Source organism: Danaus plexippus, chromosome 5 (assembly GCF_018135715.1).
Source record: "Danaus plexippus chromosome 5, MEX_DaPlex, whole genome shotgun sequence".
Lineage (NCBI taxonomy): Eukaryota > Metazoa > Arthropoda > Insecta > Lepidoptera > Nymphalidae > Danaus > Danaus plexippus.
The window spans coordinates 8,762,724-8,783,281 of NC_083539.1; the positions used below are offsets into that span (position 1 = coordinate 8,762,724).

Genomic DNA, 20,558 nt, shown 5'->3' on the forward strand with positions numbered 1-20,558 from the left:
AGTATTAAAATTGACTTTACTTATTACCTCTTAAGGCATTGCTCATCTGTCTGTATTGATTCGGTCAAAAACTAAGCAAATACACTCGTACGCAAGTGAAAATACTAAGAAACAACTCAGGCGGTGTTGTTTATAAATCTGTACAAAAAAGTGTAGGGTTGTCACACTAGGTTGCTTTAAAATACATGATTTTATCTGATATTCTTTATATGACGAACATTAATTTTAATCATACGCCAGCAGTGCCTTCTCACATTGTTGAAGCTTGCTCTTCTTTAAATTAGATGATTTTTCTTTTAGAAGTTAGAAGACGATTGTGAAGATTCGGTTACTTGATATAAAAATGCTTGCATATTGCTCCAATCAATCATTAACGAATAAAAATAATTAATTATCCTGTTCGTAATTTTAAAATAACCGCTACTACAACACACACACACGGTACGTGTACAATAACATGTTTCCTAATTCTTGTCTGTCTGTCTATGTATCTGTTTGTTTCGGCTATTCTATAGAAAATTGGTACCTATTTTATTTTAACTACACTGGCACATAGCCGTTTAAATAAGTAATAACTTTGGCTAATTTAATTTAATATTAGGAATATGAATAACATAAAATTACTATTTTGGTGCGAGGCTACTGCTAGATGAAAATAAAAAACTAAGACAAAAAAGCAGACACATTCAAGGTTAAATGAAACAAATTTTCAATAGAGACAATTTATGAATAGCAACATGAAATTGACACAGATGGTAAGCTGTTGGTTCCAGCCTGGACATGCCACCTAACATTCAGATAGGAAATAACATTTAGATAGGATGTATACAGTAGTGTAACCTTAGGTATAATAAGATAATTAAACACGCTAAATTAGGATTAAAATCCCTCGGTAACAATTTTCCTAATACGCATATAAACTCTCTCAGAGGACACTATAAGTTAGATGTACACTGTAGAGGACGTTAGTCACGAACGCAGCTATTATAATAGCCCTACAACCCTAAAACGAGTACACTTAACACCAACAAGAAATATAATAGATGACACTAGACACTTTGGCAGAACACAAAGAACACGTAAGCTTGGCTCGTCTACAAACTATAAAGTTTTCACAACTATAACAAGTACTATCTCCTAGTGATATGTGTTATACATGTAAGTATATCCCTACGATTGTAGATAGTATTAAACATTTAGCTAATTTCAATACATTTAACACATTATATGTCATATAAATATATTCTTATCAATCCTAAGGTACATTTTGATATGTGCCGTTCCCTTACAACTATCTTAATAACGTTTGATATGTTTCTGATATTCTCGGTCATGTGCGACATGACGTCTCGATATGTATACGTTAGCTTACACTAGACCTACCAAACAAGGAATTACGAGAACCAGTCATTATAACAACTGTCACAAGCTGTCACAAGCTGCGCTCTCAGATAAATCTTAATATATATATATGTATATAAAATATAATTTAAAATTATAAGTATTTATATTTTGTAAAACAAGATATATCAATAAGTCGAAGATTTAATAAATACCTTGCGAAATTCTACGAGAACTTTAAAAATTCCATCAATTATCTAACAACGTGTACTATAATAGTATTAATATGAATACGTATAGAGCAAATAAGTAACATTATAATAAGAAAATACATAATATAGTAAGTATTGCAAAACATCACAATTTCCAAAATATACAGATCATAAGCCACGTTTTCTAATCAATATATTTAAAACAAACATTTTGAATGTTGGTAACACTGAATGTCATAACGTAACGTAACAAGAGAACACTACACACAATTAACGTCCTAATAATTTGAACTCATCATTGAGACATAAGACTTCCGTCACGGCAATATACTATATTGATAAATATAGAATAACATTTTATAAAAAACGGTGAAATGTCACTCGTTTTATGCATTTGTATACCTAGCTGTCGACATTTTTAATGTAAATTATATATAAAGTGTACACTAGTTTTGTGTACACTCGAAATAATCACTCGACATACGTTTCTTCCAAATATATATAAATTCATAAATATAAAGGCTATTAAGTTAATATCAAGATATTTTTTTAATTCATAACATTCAGACTAACGTTGATATGTTTTTGTTCCTTAATTATATTTTTCTAAGTGTAATGTTAAAAATATAACGTGCATTTTTAGATTTAGTTTAAACATTTCATAGCACTTTCGTTTCCAATATAGTTTCATATAACGCTAATAAAATTTATAAAATAAAAAAATATATAAATAGGAAATGAGTAATCGTCGTTCCAAAGTCAACCTTCAGCTTTCTTGTTCTGGAACATGAGCTTCATGGCGTCGAGGGCTTCTTCGAGAGCTTGACGGAAGGCTTCAGTGTTAGTGACACTGGAGGAGGCGAAAGAAGAGATGCAGAAAATGACGGAGTCACGCTTGGGATTGTAGCTGCAGCCATAGCCATCAGGAACAACCGCGCCGTAGCCCATGAACGTACCCTCGGTGGTTGTGGCCACCTGCATAATATAAAGTTTTTTTTAACAATCTTTCTTTTTATATGTGTAACAATTGCTGCCAACTTGACACTTTCACGACGTCAACAGTCATTTGGATACGTACCATTACAGGTATTTAAAATATTAAAATAAACAAATTTAGTTTGTGCGTTAATTACTCCTCCTTTATAACTCACCTGACTGGTGGACAGCTTGAACTCTATCATTCTATTGTAGGTGTTGTCAGTAAACATGTCGGGCAGGTGTCCCAGCGTCTCCCGCGCCGCCTCGCGCAGACCCAGCAGGTGATTGTCAATACCGCGACCTTGGATATTCGCTTCCATTATAGCCGTCTGCTTACGAGTCGCTTCTTCAAACAATTCGAGCTTCTTTTGTTCCTAATGAAATAAAAATTACCTAATAATATAAAAAGCCTTTTGAAACTAAGTTATTTATTAAGGATCAAAAGGCTACACATGAAACCTTAACACGACATAACAATTTGAAATCTGACTATATATACATATGTAAAGTAGCTTCAACTCACTCCATACAAGTTAAAAGAGACCTTCCTTCCCTCGTCCTCTTGGGACATATCGGTGGACGACATGGCGGCGGCCCAGGATAATGCTGCGGAGTGCGCACTGCGAATATTGTCGACCCGGCCGTTGTGGAAGCGACGGAGCGACGCTGATTCATAAGTCGACACCAAGTAACCATACATCCTATTATGTATGAATGATTATATAAAGTCCGTCAGTGTTATACATTCAAAATAAGAACAAATGTTTTTTACATTGGTGTAAGTCTTACTTGTAATAAGCATACTGCAATGCCAGCTGAATATAGACGTCGGGGCTAGTGCGGCAGCTCTTCATGAACTCACGGCCGTATCCACGGTACGTGTAGACCTTTAGATCAAGGTCCAATATGGCCCTGTACAAATAAAAGCTCTAATCGATTTTGCACTCTGATTAATAATGTGTATTCTATCATAGTTGACCACAAAAGGCGATATATCTGCTTGAACCGACTGTCTATTTTTTTTATCTCAAAGGGGAAAACGAGCAGACTACTTGATGGAAGATGGAAGTCACCGTCGCCCATAGACATCTGCAACATAAGGAATGTTTTGGATACCGATGTAGGGAAAAGGCAGGAGAGGGTGCGAAAAGATAAAAGGCAACCGGCTCTTTCACTCATCTGACGAAACGCAGCCAAAGACTACTTCAAGCCGGTCTTCTGTAAGTGGGTAGTATTTCCCTGGTCAAACCAGCCCATATTCGAGCTGTCGTAACTTGACCACAGCTAGGCTTTGCCACTTTTCAATTTTTTGTATAAAACATAAAACTATAATATTTATAGAGGATATCTCACCGGTCAAAGTCCCTCCCAGCTTGTTCTATGGTTCTCATTAGATCTCCAGTCAATTTCCACTTCATTGCGACAGGGGCAGGTAGAAGCGCGGGCGGCGGTGCGGGTCGTGGTGCCACGTCAGCCCTAGCTAGCGCACGTTCTGCTAGACGTATAACTGCAACGCCCTCTGCCGGGCTATGTTCGTAGCACATACCCACAGTGCCATCCGACGATATTATCAGCTGAAACAAATTTCAACACATTTTAAAAATCTTGCAAGATTTGAAGAGTTTATAACGATTTCTTTTATGATAAGGCGCGGTCAAATATTGCTTTAGTTTTATATTTACACAATGTTTTGTACAGAGTTTTTTTTATGTATATATGGCGAAATTTTTTTATGTTTTTAAGTCCCGTGACCAGTGACACAGTAAAACAAACTGCTATAACTATTAACTCTTAACTATACATTTTATGTTACGCATGTCACTGAACGTACCTGCACAGTCTTATCAAACCATCTGTTGGCGGAGTGATAGTTGGTTCCGGCACCGTGCATCGCCCTCAGCAGAGCGTTGGTGTTCTCGTCCAAGTCGGAGCGATCACCGCCCGCCTCATCCACACACAACACGCACAGAGAACGAGATATCAGCTCCAAGTTTGCACGATTCGCCTCTTCTGCAAAATAATTAAACATCTTAGAAAGTTTTTGATTCAATATCAATTATATAATGTGGGTGTGATAATACGAAAATAATTCAAGAGACGTTCAATATTAATATCTAGGTAATTGTGGACCACCAAATCCATCGCGATGCTGAAATAAATAAATATATTTATATAAAACCAACTATAGCAAGAAAATAAATCAATATAGGACACAGACAACGCTTCAGACTCACTGTTAGTTTGTCGCACTGTGTAGGTATATCTGAGTATTTTAAATGACGATTAGTAATGTTGGAATATATCCTCCGACTAACCTTTAAGTCAACTTTCCGTACTCCATGAACTCACATATACAATTAATATCTCGCCGTTTGCGATAATATTTTTTAATTTATCAAAAGCCGTCTTAATCTACTTGTCAAACCATCCACATTTTGAATATTTCTGGAATGTCTTTTATATGAAATGTCTTAAGAAAAAGTCCATGGGTATAGAGTGCATTGACCTTGCCAGCCCTCGAGTGTATTCAAATCAGTTAATCCAAACAGGTCAAAGAAATCTTCTCCGACACTTATCACTGAATGTGCGCAGCTGCGCCCACTAATTGATAATATTTTTTTCTGTGCATATCCAATAAAATCTTACCAATATACTTACCTACAGACTCATATATAGTTTTGAGTAATTATTCTCCATTTTAATTGCCTTCAATAAATACTGGTTTCTATGAATACCAGCTCATCCCTTAACAAAAACCTGTATTGATGTGAATTTACCGTGTGAGACCTACGTTCAGAATACATTGAAAAGGAAGTTGGAGTTCTCCAAAATTTTGCCAGTCTTAGAAGAATTTTGAGAGAGGGATGTCTTTTGGCGAATATGACTGATTTGTATATATCTTATCTGATACTGTCACTTAGAGGAGCATTATCGGTTTGAGGGATTTTAGCTTGATTTTCCCCTATTACACAGTAAACGGGCATACCAACAGGTATGCAACTAGTTCAAGACCAAACTTCTCCCGGTATGTCCAAAAGGCTGATGATGCAATATCGCAACTTTCCGGATAAAATAAAATTTTAACCGTGTTTCCAAAAGCTGTTGATAAACTCAGACATTGTAAAAAATAAGACTATTAATACAAATTAAACGTCTAACGTGTCACAAATGAAAGTAATTTTCTAACAAAATCAACCGCTGGTGTTGCGTTCTCCGTACTTCAAAGGAGCAAACAGGTGCTAAAAATGGAAAAGGAGTGACCTCACTCGCTTGCGGCTACAAACTGACCTACTCACACTTTGTAACTGGAAACATATTTTTCCGGACAATCGCATATTTAAAATACATAACTACGTTAAAAATTTACATATTTCACAGAATCTTTGAGGTCTTCAGCAGTGTGTTAGTGTGGAATTAGAGTGACAGCAAGAATAGCTTGTTGAATATGTATGAAAAATATTTTTAGTGACTAGATTAAGCGACACGTAAACATTTATTTGTAGTTGGTTTGTATTTTAGTGAGATATGTTTGATTTTATTTATTATCGTACCATCTCTTCCACGAAACGCCAGTTATTTTTTTTCACACCAGCTAACTGCATTTGATTGTTCGATTACTACATCAAGTTTTTATTAATTTTATTGCGCAACATTGCATCCATTCTCTCGAACTTTTGGATTGTAAATTTTAGTCGTGACATAGTCACTAAACTTGTTACTGTGTCTTTATTTCTCTGTGATATGTCATGGAGTTGCTTTCATATAACTAATTCTACTGACCTTTAACTAGTTGTTCTCTCGCCCTTGCCCACTGATCCCTGTTCATAGCTGTGAGGAGTCCAACTCTTGGAGCTGGCGGGGCGCCGGCCGCGTCCACCATGGCATGTAGGATCTGAGCTTGAATTTCGCCAGGAGTCAACCGCCCGCGGTCTGCTGCTTTCACTGGTATTGGATAGAACTGGAAAGAAATACCTCTACTAGAATTTCTCAGCTAATTAATAATTTATTTATCCTACGTCATCGACCGTATAAAAAAATAGAATTGTAATTAATAAGAACTAATATGACTATATACGGATTACACTATCTTCAACGATATGGGGAGATAGAGTCAGGAAGATTTTATGTGACTTTAAAACAATTTAAATAAACAATATCAAATACAGTGGAAAAAGCACAAAAAAGTTTTTCTATAATTAAAGGAGTAACCTGAGAGCATTCATAATATAAAAAAAATATAAGAAGTCAGTAAAACATTCTGAAAATATAAAAGGAGCAAGGATACAATTCTTATATTACTCATAAATCATAAAAACGGAATTGTCCGTTCGTGATTTCAAATACACAGCTTTTCAGTCAACGCATATGTAAGAAAAAGAGATACCTACATAAAAAACTATGCTGTAGATGTATTTCTCTCTGTCTGTTTGTTTTGGGAGTTCTCTGAAAGGCTGGACTGATTTTCATTCGCAGGTGTATAAGAAAATATTCTCAAATCGACTACATGAATTATAGGCCGATACTTTCTATGAATTATAGGCCGATTTGCGAAATATATCTTTATCAAATGGAAATAATACTGAGGTAACCATTGTCACCAAATCAGGAACAGAAGAAGATATCTTCGAGAATTCTAATTAAATCCCATAAAAATAATACCGTTTACGTCAAACATGTTTACGATGTAAACGAAACCGCCGGTGATAGCTAGTTCAAAAATGTACCCACACGGTCTTAACTGTTTATATTTTATTTAATATTAAACATTAACAAAGCTCACTATTGTGTATTGTTTTTCTTAGGAGCTTTTATAGTTAATTCGATTTTGTTGTAAAATGACAAAGTTTAAGATTATTATAATCCACGAGGAATAGGTCGGGGAGACCGAGTTCTGAGCCAAATATTAAATTACAGCGAATCCCTTAACGATGGTAACGTCCGACGAGAGGCGGGATGTGACAGTAGCTTAAATAAATCTCATTATGATCTCGTTAGTCGCCTGCAGACGGGAACTCTCAGATGGAATGTGCTTTTAATTTAGTTAAAAATTGAGTTCATTTAGAATCGGATGACTTTCAGTTTGTTTCTTGTGTTGACTTAACAGTTTAATGAAGATTCGTATCGTAACTTGTGTCCTTACTGAGTTAACTTGCTGTTATGAAAATAACTGTTTTTTTAATAAGTTGGAGATTTTAAAACGGAACCAGATTTTTTAATTTTTAAATTACATGATTGTGATACTCACATAGTTTCGGCAAGCAACAATGATCAGCTCCTCACATTCAGACGGATCGTCAGGTCTAGGTGGCAGCTCGAGGCGATCTTTGCCCACTTCGGGAATACGACACACTCCCAGTAGACGGTAGAACTGTTCCATACATAGAGGTTGGCCTTTCTCCCTGCTGGTCGCTCTTTCTTGTGGTAGCTCACCTCTAAATAGTAAAGTAAGGGATTTTAGATAAAAAATATTTAAAAAACAGTTCAAATATTTGAAGGCCACAATTTAATCATATCTGTTGCGTTAATTAACGTTTTACAGGACGCACCTGTCGAGCATTTCTTTATAGTCCAAGAGATCGTCGACGTAGAGCGCGGCTAGATCAGCGACCTCATCTATTTTGGCGAACTGCTTCCGAGGAAACACCATTCCTGGGTTGGAGTTAATAGGAACCGGGAGACGGATCTTGAGATACATATCATCCAACCACCACTCTGTCACCTACATGAAGTGTGGTATTCAAGCCAATGAGAAGGGGAGAATATAATATGTTACCTTAATCATAACAAATTATACTGCGATTTATTGATAAGAAACAAACACTTTTAGGTATTTTATTTTATTAGAAAATTAAAAATAAAGGTAAGGCACGGTAGGACTAAGAAAAAAAATGGTCTTCCTCTGACGTCGCGTTCTTTTCGGAGCTACAGAGCTTGTTGTAATTGTTCCTCCATACCAACCGCTTTTTCTATAATAGTACAATGGATCTTCATAACGCATGAAGTCCGTGGAATCTCTGAGGACTTTACTAATGGGAAATTGTGTTTTCTCAATAACATCCGTATTAAATAGATAATTTCTTATAGAATCTATACGGTCTCTTAGAAATTTTGGTTTTGTTTTTGGAGGTAGATAAGAGGGCCTTTCGATGACATGTCTATCATTGTCCTTGGGTACAGGAGGTGGCATCATATCTCTGACGTAGTTAATCTTTTGTCTCAATGTTATAGCGTCGCTCTGATGGTGCAGCTGAAATTTTTCTCTATAGAAATCATCATTATTTACTAACAGCGGTTTAGGTCTGAAGTACTTATCTCTTAAATTAAAACCGTCGATGTGATCAAACATCGGACGGATAACATATTGTCGTGGCTTTTCGGTGACTGGTTTTTCCAATTGAGCTTTAGAGTTCCGTTGGTATTGATTCTCATAATAATTATAGTTCGAGGCGGGTCTCCTAAGGGAGAAGAAGTCGTCGGTGTTCATAGTCACTATTTGTTTTTCTTTATTCGGTAAATATATTCGTCTCATTACTTTCCTTTGTACATTCGTTGGAAGTTTTTTGATTGGAAAGAGATTAGTTTTTTCAAATGGGTTTAATAATATATACTTGTTTGTATCGACTGTTTTTATTTTGGGCTTGAACTGAAGCTTAGTTGGAATTGTCGTCAGTTCAAGGGTTCCTGTGGTAAAATTAAATTCGGTACGAACAACTATATTTGGATAATAATTTGTGTTGCTGCTGCGAGGCGCCACCGTCGGTATGTTTAATGCAGAATTATTTTTGTTTATATTCTCTAAAGGATGATAATCATTTTTCTGAGTGACATCGACATGTGCTTTTGTTGGTTTGTACGTATTGTATTTTACTGTTTTTCTCTTCTTGTGCCGTCTCTCGGTGTTATTAAGTCTGTAATTATTCTTCATATAAATATTTTGGTATGTCAGTGTATTAATTTGAAAGTTATTGTTGATATGGATTTTAACATTGTTTATGTCTTTATACATATTTCCATACAAAGTTTTATTTATTGCCACGCTGGCATTTACAGGAATTATTTTATTTTGAACGCTAATTGTTGTCTTTGCTCCATTGATTTCTGACAATGAAACTTTCTTTTCTATATTTTGTTCTGGTTCTTTTAGTGTAAGTGACCTTGTAGTCTGTTCAGTTTCTTGTAAAATTGATTTTGGTTCAGGTGTTACTTTTTGGCTAATATTTAATTCAATTTTATTTCTTTCTGTATTATTGTACTCATGTTTGTAAGAAGTCACATCTTTATAGTCAGTTTGTGTATCAAATCTTTCACTATGATGAGCTAGGTCTCTATTAATATTAGATTTATTAAAAAGTAAAAAATGTCCTTTTAATAACGTAGTGGTTGATAAAATTTTCTCTAAAAGTTTTGTGGACCATTTTTGCGGTGAGTGGGTCACTAATTTAATTCTTTTATTTTCAATTAATAGAGATTGATTGCTTCCTGTCACGGAAATGTTTTGTGAATATTTTTTCTCCTTCGTAGTATATGTTGCTAGGGTGTTATTTAATTGTTTGTGACGCGCATTCTCCGTGGTATGTTTTAAGTTATGATTAATGTGCAACGTTTCTAAATTGTACGAACCATAATCTGTCTTGTAAAAGGGCAATTTCTTATCCTTTTCAAATATTTTGTAATCATCTTTGGATTTTATGAAATTCAGCGTTTTATTTGACGTGTTGCCAGAATTCGTTTTTTCTCTTAAGGATTCTTTCGATTCTTTAAATGTTATAGTTGATTGTATAAAGTACTTATCAGGAACATTGGAATTAATCATTGTATTTTCTTTATCCATAGTGACAAAGGCGTTTTCAAAATCTTTAGTAGAAGTATTCTTGGAAATTGCCTCGGCTTTAAATTGATCTGTCACGTTTCTTCTACTGTAATTATAAAGACCTGAATTCATGTTCTCTATGCTTTTTTGAATATAATGATTATTTTTGAAATCGGTATTCATTAAATGAGGATTGGTTATTGTAACTTCTGTTATCCCTTTAGACCGATTTTGAAAGTTGTAACTTTGCTCTGAAGTACTCTGAATGTTCTCCGATAATTTTAAAGTAGTTGATGAATTTTTCTCCTGTCCGTGAATGTGTGTTAGGACAGTACTATTTAAACCTGAACCTGTAATGTTGAAATCCGATTTATTAAATATTTTCTTTCCAATGTGTTTTTGTTTATTAATTTCTAAAACATTCTTCAGATTTATATATGTATTATCAAAAATTCTACTACTAGACGGTAAAAAATTAATATCTTCTTTTGATTTGGTTGAAATGTATTTTTCTTGTATTTGTTTTTCTCTAGACCTCCCTTTATCCCATTGCATGAAAATGCTCTGATTTTCATTTGGAGGATAATCATTTTGAATTTGCCTTAAAGTAGTTATATTTGCAGTTGAAAAAGTTAAATCATTTAAATCTGGACTACTTGTAGAAAAATGGTTTTGTAACAATGACTTCAGCAAAACGGTTGTTGCAAATTTAGTGTTCTTTATAATTATTGAGTTATTGGACAAAACATTTATCGTTTTATTGGTAACTAGATCATTTCTAGTTGGTAAGATGTTATTAGAATCATTTGTAGCATTCATTTTGACTTCTTTTTTCCTAATATCGACCGGTGTGGTTTGAGAAAATCTTGCAGAGTAATACTTTTGTGTAGGTTTTTTCGAAAACACGGTTGTAGTTCTTTTGATGTTTACAACAGTAGCGTTTGGTATATTATTCTCTCCATCTTGATAACTCTTCACTGTATTAAAATTTGACTTGTTATTTTGAATTTTAAATGACTTTTTTAAAATGCTATAATTTTGATTATCCGTTGTTAAAAATTCTTTAGCTGTCTTAGTCGTGTAAGAAAAACTGTTGGTAAATGGTACTGATAAATGCATCTTTTTGTCTAATTTTGTGATGTTGTCTATAAGATCAGACGTATTAGCAGTGTAAAATCCTTGTTTATTAGAATTATGCGTAGTATCTGTATTATTTTTGGATGTTTTTGTATCGAGCGAAGTTAGTATTGACTTAGAAGATATCCAATTCGAATGTGTTAGGTCATCTTTTACATTATAAGAAGCAAAATTTATATCAGGACCATTATTTGCAAGAGTTTGAAATTTAATTGTTGAATGTGGAGAAACGGTTTTTTGTTTTAATGATTTTTCTCCAAATATCGAGTAACCAGACAATTTTTTTGATGTTGTTGTATATCGAGACATATCTGTGAGACTTAAATTAACTTCTGGATATTTCGATAAAGAATGTTCAGTTGTAAGAATGTTTTGATTTATATTAAATCTTCTATAATTCTCTATAGTTCTTTTCGTATATGTTTCTGAAGTAAATTGTTGCACTGGCGATGGCTCTTCTCTGTACTGAAATACCATTGTTTTTGTATTATTAGCAGACTGTTTTTCTTGTTGTGTCTCCCAAATCGTAATTGTCGTAACGTTGGAAATAGCTTTACCAATTTCAATTTGCCTATTTTCATTACTATTGGTAGACTTCGCTGTGCTGTTCTGTTTGATTTTATTGTTAGTGCTCATAGAATTCTTTGTCGTTTCCAATGATAATTTTGGAATATTATGTGAAAATTCACTTTTATTCAACGTTTTATTTTGAAAATAATATACAAATTGACTATTTGTCAACGAAGGAGGATTAGTTATATTTTCTGAACTAATAAAGCTATTTTCATTTAGCTGTCGACAAATTGTATCTGTTCCTAAACAAGACTCTAATGAAGTCGTCGATTGCCTGCTCTCTTTTTTTAACATATTTTCTGTAATACCTTTCAAACTTGTGTATTTTTGAACAGGCCTTAAATGATTTGCACTGGAACTCTTTATTTCAGATTTAGACGTCGAAGTAAATGAAGTTTTCGAAGTAATTAAATGAGTCGTTAGGTAAGTCATTGTTGTAAAATTATTTTTCGTTACAGATATCTGTGTGGTAGGTTGTATAGTAGTATAAAAAATCGTCTTATTAGTGGCGTTTCTATATGATTCAATGTCTTTAATTCCTTCGTTTGTATAAGACTCCATGACACTTGTTCTATTCTGCGAATTGTCTTGAATTTCAGTTTCATTATAATTCGTTTGGCTGAAAGGTTTAGTTATTTCTATATTCGTCGTGTCACTTTGTGACTGATTTTTTTTATTTGATTTATTGTTATTGTTTGTTATTTTGGACGGGAAAAATACCGCACTATCTGTCCATCTTCGTTTAATATCTTTTGTCTGTGACGGTATTGTCTGTGACAAAGGTAATAAGAAATCATTACTTTTAAACACATTCTGACTTACTTTTTCTTTTTCGACGTCTCTAAATACTTTTGATATATTGTTTTTATAAGTTTGTGTATTCAGAGTGTATGGTCTCACTGGAAACCTGGTAGAATTTTGATCCAATATATTTTCATTAATATTTCTCAAGTATTTCGTAAATGCATATAATGATGTAGTATTGTGCAAAGCAATGACGTTCCGACTTACGTTTGATAATGTCGTCTGATTATTATTTGACGCTTTAAATAAATTACCATTAATGTTTGTATGTTCAGCATAAATCTTTTTCTTGGAGTTCGTTGAGGACTTTGTTTCTTTCTTTTTTGAAACATTTTCAAGTGGCTCCTCTGAAGTTGTTATTAATACTTTATTATTATAATTAACATATAATGATACATTCCGCACAGTTGGGGTTGTAGGTTTATCAAATGTTTTAAACAACGTTACATTGTATGAAACTGTGTGTGGTTTTAAAGACACAAAGTTCATTATAGAATTAGTTGTTATTTCTTGTCCATTAACATTTGACTTTGCAAGTTGTTCTGGCCTCATTAAAGTCTGACCATAATCAACAATACTTCTATTCGGTTCGGTTCTCGCTTGTGTTGCTTTTCTAGTTACAACACTATCATTATCTTCCTCACTAGTAGTACTTTGTACTATTATTTCTTCTAAAGGGAGCCATGGTCCGCTAGTAGTCTCTGAACTTAGGAAGTTGTTATTATTTACAAAAATAACAGTTGTATTTTTGTTAATTCTTACAGATGACGGTGATGTTTTGAAGTAGCTCTCATTTTGTAGTTTTTTTTTATTAACAGTACCATTGGTATCACTTTTTCCTATTTCTGCAATAGTCCATGAATTTAATAAAAACGGCGGTTTAAATGTTGTGTAACTTTTTAAATTCTGATCATCATGTCCTTGTGATTTCAATGTTTGTTTTGTTAATTGTATTACATTTGTTGGCTGGTACTTAGCTGAGACGTAAGTTGAAGTTGTTTTTGGAGAAGCTAATGACAATCCTGTTGTGATAGGTAATACTTTATTACTCGCATCGTATGTTGTATTAATCTTGATATGTTTCTTGTTATAAACTGTAAATCTTATACGTGTGGTCGAAGCAACATTATGTAATTTGGGTTTTTCAGTACGTTTACCACTACTATATATATTGATATTATCAGTTAATAGGTAACGTTCCACCTCTTCGCTTTTACTTCTTGTCAAAAAATCGTTCAGTGTTGATTCGTTAGAAATATGTTTTTTATTATTTTCTATTCTACTTTTATTCACATCATATAAATCATGCCTTTTTAACAATGGTTTATTTGTGAGAATTCTCTTTCTCTCTCCGCTGTGATAAGGTACAGTGGCTAAAATATTGTTTATTTCTTCAAAATTATCCTCGGGTGAGTTAAACACTGTGTTAATTAAATAGTTTTCACCAGATGGAGTTGTTTCTTCTTCCATAGACATTGTGTTTACCGTTGGTAGAGTTAGGGGCGGTAAAAGTACGTTTTGTTCAATTATATTTTTATCGAAAATCCTACCATTATCTCTAGCTTGAGTAACATATGTGCTTGTTGTATTAATAGTATTTGTGGCCGTTGAAAGAATCGTAGATTTCGGGAAGGCAAAACTTTTTAGTGGAATACTATGATATTTTGTTTCAGTATCTCTATGTTCTTCTAAAAGATCTTTAGCTTTCGTGATGTCTTTAAGTGACGGAGGATGTTTTAAATTTTCTTCGTGCTTTTTATCGAAAGTCCTTATTTTATTCTTGTCTATTGTATTTTTCATCTCAGATAATATTTTCTCATTTGTGCTGCTAGTTCTGTACGAAATAAAAGGGTCAGTCATTGACAGAAGTTTAGGGTAAAAAATGTCAGAAGTGTGTGGCATAGAAATCTCTGTACTCAATAAAGCACTTCCATTTAAAGTGCTTCTTAAGTTTGTATACGTCTCTTTATAATCTTTTGTATTGAGAAGGATGTCATTCAACGAAAGTGTACTCAACGGATTTTCATTTAATTTATTTGTAAGAATATAAAACTTTGTGGTTGAATGTAAACTATTATTAGAACCATATAATAGGATATCGTTTGAGATATTTTCTTTAAATGTGACCGGAGCCAGGGAAGCAACATGTTGTTTACTCTCCAAGACATTTGTAAATTTATTTGACATGTTTATTAAATTGTTTAGAACTGTTTGCTTTTCGCTCTCTTGGTTTATAGCTGGCTTAAAGTTTGTGCTTTCATGGTAGCTCAGAGTAGTATGAGGTGATGTTGAATAAAGTAAATATTTGTTTTTCCTGACAGATGGGGTTGGTTTGATATAATTATTGTCTAATAAACTTGTAACATTTCTTATCTTTTCAGCTTTAGTAGTATCTGTTGCTTTATTTTGCATATTTATAATTTTATTTATAAAAGTTGGCTGAATATTTGTGTATAGAGAAGGATTTGTCACCTTCACTGCTGTTGTTTCAGTTGTTTCATTTTTATTTATATGTTTTAATGTCTTTAATATATGATTTTGTTCTTTATCGGAATAGTTTTCAGTGGTTAATATTTGTGTTTCTTTCACTGGAAAAACATTATTATGCTGGCTTCTGGTAGGTGGAAATATATTTGATATTTTTTCCACTATCTCAATACTTGGTTTACGTTGGTTATTTTTTGTAGGTTCTGAATTAAAATTAAAACTTTTTGAGTTTTTTGTAGACATCGCCGCTTTTTTATTCCATTTCTTAGGGTAACTTTTTGTATAAAAATTATCACGAATTGAAACAAATGTAGTTGAATTTGAAGGTGAAGGTTTTACTATTGAGCTGTCTGTTTTTAAAGTTTTCCAAAACTCCCCGTCAGATTTATTTAGACTCTGGGTAAAAGGATGTTTACTTTTGGAAAAGTACTGCACATTTTCTTTTTCTTCTTCAAATAAAGCGGTAACGTACAAGTTGTTCGAATAACTCTCAGTTTGAAGTAAGCCTGGTATGTTTAGTGGACTTTTACTAGTTACATTTAAAATATAGTTAAATTGGTCAGTAAAATGCGTGTCAGATTTTGTTAAGGTACTTTCATCTATTGAATGGTTATTTTTTTCTAAATAGTTGGGTATATTAACAGAATTATAAACAGTGAAGCCTTTTTGCTCCGCTTTGCTGGTATTTGAAGCAGAAGATAGGTTTTTAAATGAGTAATCTTTCGGTTTTTGAAACCACGTTGAAGATTTTGTTGTCTTTGTTAGCTTTTGTTTCATGTCCGATTGGGTTGAAGGTTCAAACTTAATGTGTTTTATTCTTAAAGTATTATTGTTTCTTAGTAAATTTGTATGATTAAGTCGTTCTGTTATATGTGTAGATGGATATTTCAATACAGACCTCGGGAATAATGTTGTCCTTCTTGTTGTCAATACCTGATCGTTGAGCGTTATTCGACTTTCGATGACTTTAACATCATATCCAACGTTACCTAAAGATGCTTCAGTTATCATGTTTGTAGATGTAAGGTTGTCCTGACTATTGGCCGTTCGTGAAAAAATATGGTCCGATGTTATTTCATTATACAATGGCGATTTCGTGTCAAATATTTGCTCACTAATATTTTGCTTTTCAAAATGATCACCAGCAGTTTCGTCATCAGGATGTTCTGTGGTAAGTAACGGCTTTGTGGTATTGGCGACTTGATTGCCATTTTGATATATTTTTTTTCCATATTGTTTCACGAGTAATTTGATTTTAGAAACGATTTCATTTAAATGTCCTTCTATGTGTTTATCGGTCGATGTTCGATGTTTATTTTCTGATGCATTATTTTCAAATATAATTTCATTTTTACACGCTTTCAACAAGGTGCTGTTCTCGCAGCACGGATTAGGGAAATCTTTAAATTGTTTAGAAGTTGTCGTGTCTATGTATATTTTAATCGTTCCTTTTCTTCTTAAAAGTTTGAACACTTTAACATCATTTCTTTTCATGCTCTTGATGAGAAAAAGGTATATAGAAAACAGGTCGCACTTTCTGACATTCGTTACTTTTGATTTCACGCTGTTTCGTTTAATATAAATGCCACTTAATATGTCTATATCTATCGGCGAGTCGTTCGCGAGAGTGTCATTGATTTCTTTTTCAGTGATGTTGCTTTGTCTAATATCAAATTTAGTTTTGTTCTCTTGAGGATACAATGTTATTATTATAATAACTCTGTGCTCCACTTTATTTTTCAATGAAAGGTCTTTATTAAATAAATTGTGTTTTTCTATTCTGTATTTGTGATGATCGTTATTTCTTATAAATGTATCGAATATAATTTTCTTCATGGAATCCTTCGCGTTATCATCAATAGATATCATATTTCTATTCGGAGCTGAGTCATTATCTTGTCTTTGTTTGTTCTCATAGTTATTTTCTAGTTCATGTCTTCTGATTTTGTTAACTATTTCATGTCGTAAGTTAATACACGTATTATTGTATATCTCTTTGTACAGATTAATATCGTTTCCTTGCTTTTCATCTGCTAAGTGCATAGAGTTAGTGTCATCGATGAATATCTCCTGTTTCTTATGTAATGTCTCATGCATACACGCACACACACTTTGTAATAATTTCAAAGTCACGTCAAATAAGTATGTGTCTGAAGTCGGGGCGTCTATGGTCTGCAGCACCTTCAACAGTAGCGTGTTGTCACTGGCGTTTGGTTTATGAAACTCGACTAAGCCGCGACACTGTGAGATTACGTTCCCAATACATAAAAGTAGATATACTTTCGTTTTATTTGAAATCATTTTTAATGTAAATTTGATTTGACGCTGGGATCGACTGGCGGCGACATGTTTTGTTTGATTTCGAGCAACGTAAATGGAGAAACAATGAGTTCCGTTTGAAGAATTGTGTTTTGAGTTATGAATTTGTAAAGAAAAACCCGATAAGGAGACGTATCGCGTTTGACTTTTAATGCTAACGGAAAAACCATACGGTCACGCCATTATTTAGACTCTAAAAGTTTTTTATTCGAGTATATCTGAATTTATTTTTTGTATAAATTTGATTAAAAAATATTATATTATATAGATATGTTCTTGAAAATTTCAATATCTTTTTTATGAAATTAAAATATTTTCGTTCATACATATCGATGTATGTGATTAAAAATAAACTCAAATTATTTTTATTCTTTAAAATGTTTGTATTCATTTCTACGATAATCATTCATAAGAAATAATCAATTATACTAGATTGTGGCCTGTTGTAATATTACTTTTGTTTGTTATTACTTCCAACTTTTGAAATCAAATCAAATAAAGGAAAAAAAATTACCATAAAACCAGATTCAATTCATATATTTTGTTTAGTGATTTACGAAGTCCTGAAAGAGCACCAATATATTTAGGAGGATTAACAAATCTCAATATGAATGACAAGGAACCTTTAAGAAAGACGAATCCAGGAAAGGTTCACGACCGGCCCGGAGCTTTCAAAGATACTGTTAAAGTTATTTATGTATTAAAGTGATGTTTCTACACAGGTTATTACACTTATACGAGCGCCTAACTTAGTTAAAATAACACAGGAATTCTTACCCAGTTAATCATTTCTTTCTGTCGATCGAAAAGTACGTTCTGCATCTTGGGTCCCAGCTCCTCGGCGAACTTCTTTACGATCTCCTGCGTCTTCTGAAGCTGATGCTGGTTCACTATGACGGCCGCGAAGTCCAAGTACGAGTCGAGGGTAGCTTGAAGCTCGGGCACGGGCAGCTTTGCCACTTGGACGTATTGCTTTAGGACAAAAAGAACAAATTCATTTCTGCTGTTTTACATGTAGTGTATCGACTCGTGGTCGACTATAAGGTCTTAAATTATAATTAGATAAAAATAACTGTATTTGTAATGACATACATATTCATTAGAGTAGCTCGCACTGCATACAAAGTCTGGTTTACAATCCTAAATAAATATTGATGACATATTTTATAAATGAACAGGTAAATAAACTATTGTTCATGGATTACTTCATCTCAGAGAATTGGTCACACTTCAAGCATGTTATAGTATCTTATATAATAGATAAAACACAACATTACTGGTAAGTTTTGAGCATCATTGCTTCTAACTCAACTATACATAAAATATTTTGTATGATACAATATTTTTTATGATGTCGGTACTTCTCTAGAGAAATTAATGAATCCACGAAAATATACCTATAAAAATAGGTTACTTTGCTTGAAATAAACAACAACACAACTAAAAAACCATCCACACTAAAAACTGTCCGTCTGCTAGTAAATAATTAACACATGTCTTTACTCTATCAGATTTTATTAAAGAGAATCACTAGAAATAATTGTATTTGACTAAAATAGCATAGGAAATTGAAAACTTAAACTTAAGTGAGTAAAGTACTTCACTCACGGACTCACTTTTGTAACTGGCTTCGCATCTAGTAAATACGGTTCCTTGGACTTTTCTAAGATTCCTGTTGAGTTGACAAGTAATATGCTTCCCATTTTATGGATTTAGATAAAAAATAATCAAAAATAAAATGAGGTAATAATAAAAGCAGCAGATGCACGACAACTGCCGCCGGCACCAGGAAGGGCTGGTATATATAATGCTATAGAATTAATAATTCAACATAGTCAACATATAAAATACGATAGCAGACATCGTATGTCTGTACATCGCATAGGTATGCGATAATTTTGAGTCTCTTATTCTGTTACCTTGTTCATAGAGAACAATTTGTAGTGACCAATATAAATACTGTTACAGGTCTTATTATAACCCAGACATACGTACAACGAATCAGTCTTAACTAAAGAATAGATTAGTTAAGTCTTTAAAAATCATTTGTTTCTTACATAAATGTGTATATTAAATACCAAGCAAATATATTATTTTTCGTTTAAAATGATTATTTGAAATACTTTAAACGGTTTCAATACTCCATATTCGTTTGAAAGTCAATATATTCACTATTATATTCGGGAACAAGCAATCATCACTATCATAAAACTAAACCTTTTATACGTGCTAAAACCTAATCCTAGACTTATGATTTCACGGCAGTTAGTTAGGCAGTTTATATATAAAGTAAATGTGAAGTGTCTGTTAATAAGGACAATATATAATGAAAGGACTCACTGCATTTTGTAATTGGGAAGACATATAAAGTATTCTCGTTAAACAAAAACACGATTTAAGAGTAAAGAGAGTTCTAAGTTTATTTGTTTCCAGTTTGTAAACAAAATTCGGACAACATTATTATTTGCGTCTATATAAATTTAAATGATGAAAATTAAAATTCGAATCCTTTTGGAAAACTCCTAATATGCCGAGCCCTTATTTCAACACTTCGGTAGAATTGGACAGACGTAAAAAAAAAGGATAATGAAATAAGTATTGATCAACCGGTGATGATCTCTTCCTTTTTAAATATTTCATTAATTCGGAGACGAACATGCGGACAACAACTAGAGTTGAATATAAAATTACGCACCGTCAATTAATACTACGAAGGTTGTATTTATTCTGTCATATAGCTAATTTGAAATACTGTATAATTAATAATAGTCTATCATATTAGTACCTAGCATATATAATAACAATCAAAATTATAATATCTAGTACCTGTAATATTAAACCTCATACATCATCAATTATAAGGAAGATCACAACGAAACTGTTCGATCGTATGTTTG

The 20,558-nt window shown here is 33.0% G+C and overlaps 1 protein-coding gene across 2 annotated transcripts; it reads right to left on the reverse strand.

Moving 5' to 3' along the window:
- Positions 1-706: 706 nt before the first annotated feature.
- On the reverse strand, positions 707-19,449 carry LOC116768931 (choline O-acetyltransferase). 2 transcript variants are annotated; one of them, XM_061529440.1, is made up of 11 exons: positions 19,278-19,449; positions 18,439-18,633; positions 8,078-8,250; positions 7,777-7,963; positions 6,312-6,489; positions 4,363-4,541; positions 3,885-4,105; positions 3,321-3,443; positions 3,055-3,232; positions 2,705-2,905; positions 707-2,528 (listed from the first exon to the last, which is right to left on the reverse strand). In XM_061529440.1, the coding sequence occupies exons 1-11, from the start codon at positions 19,362-19,364 to the stop codon at positions 2,313-2,315; spliced, it is 1,938 nt and encodes a 645-aa protein (XP_061385424.1). In that variant the 5' UTR covers positions 19,365-19,449; the 3' UTR covers positions 707-2,312. The 2 variants fall into 2 exon arrangements, with proteins under 2 accessions (XP_061385424.1, XP_061385423.1); XM_061529439.1 differs by lacking the exons at positions 707-2,528; positions 2,705-2,905; positions 3,055-3,232; ... (5 more) ...; positions 8,078-8,250; positions 19,278-19,449 and adding an exon at positions 8,350-10,691 and having other exon boundaries at positions 18,439-18,562.
- Positions 19,450-20,558: the final 1,109 nt, after the last annotated feature.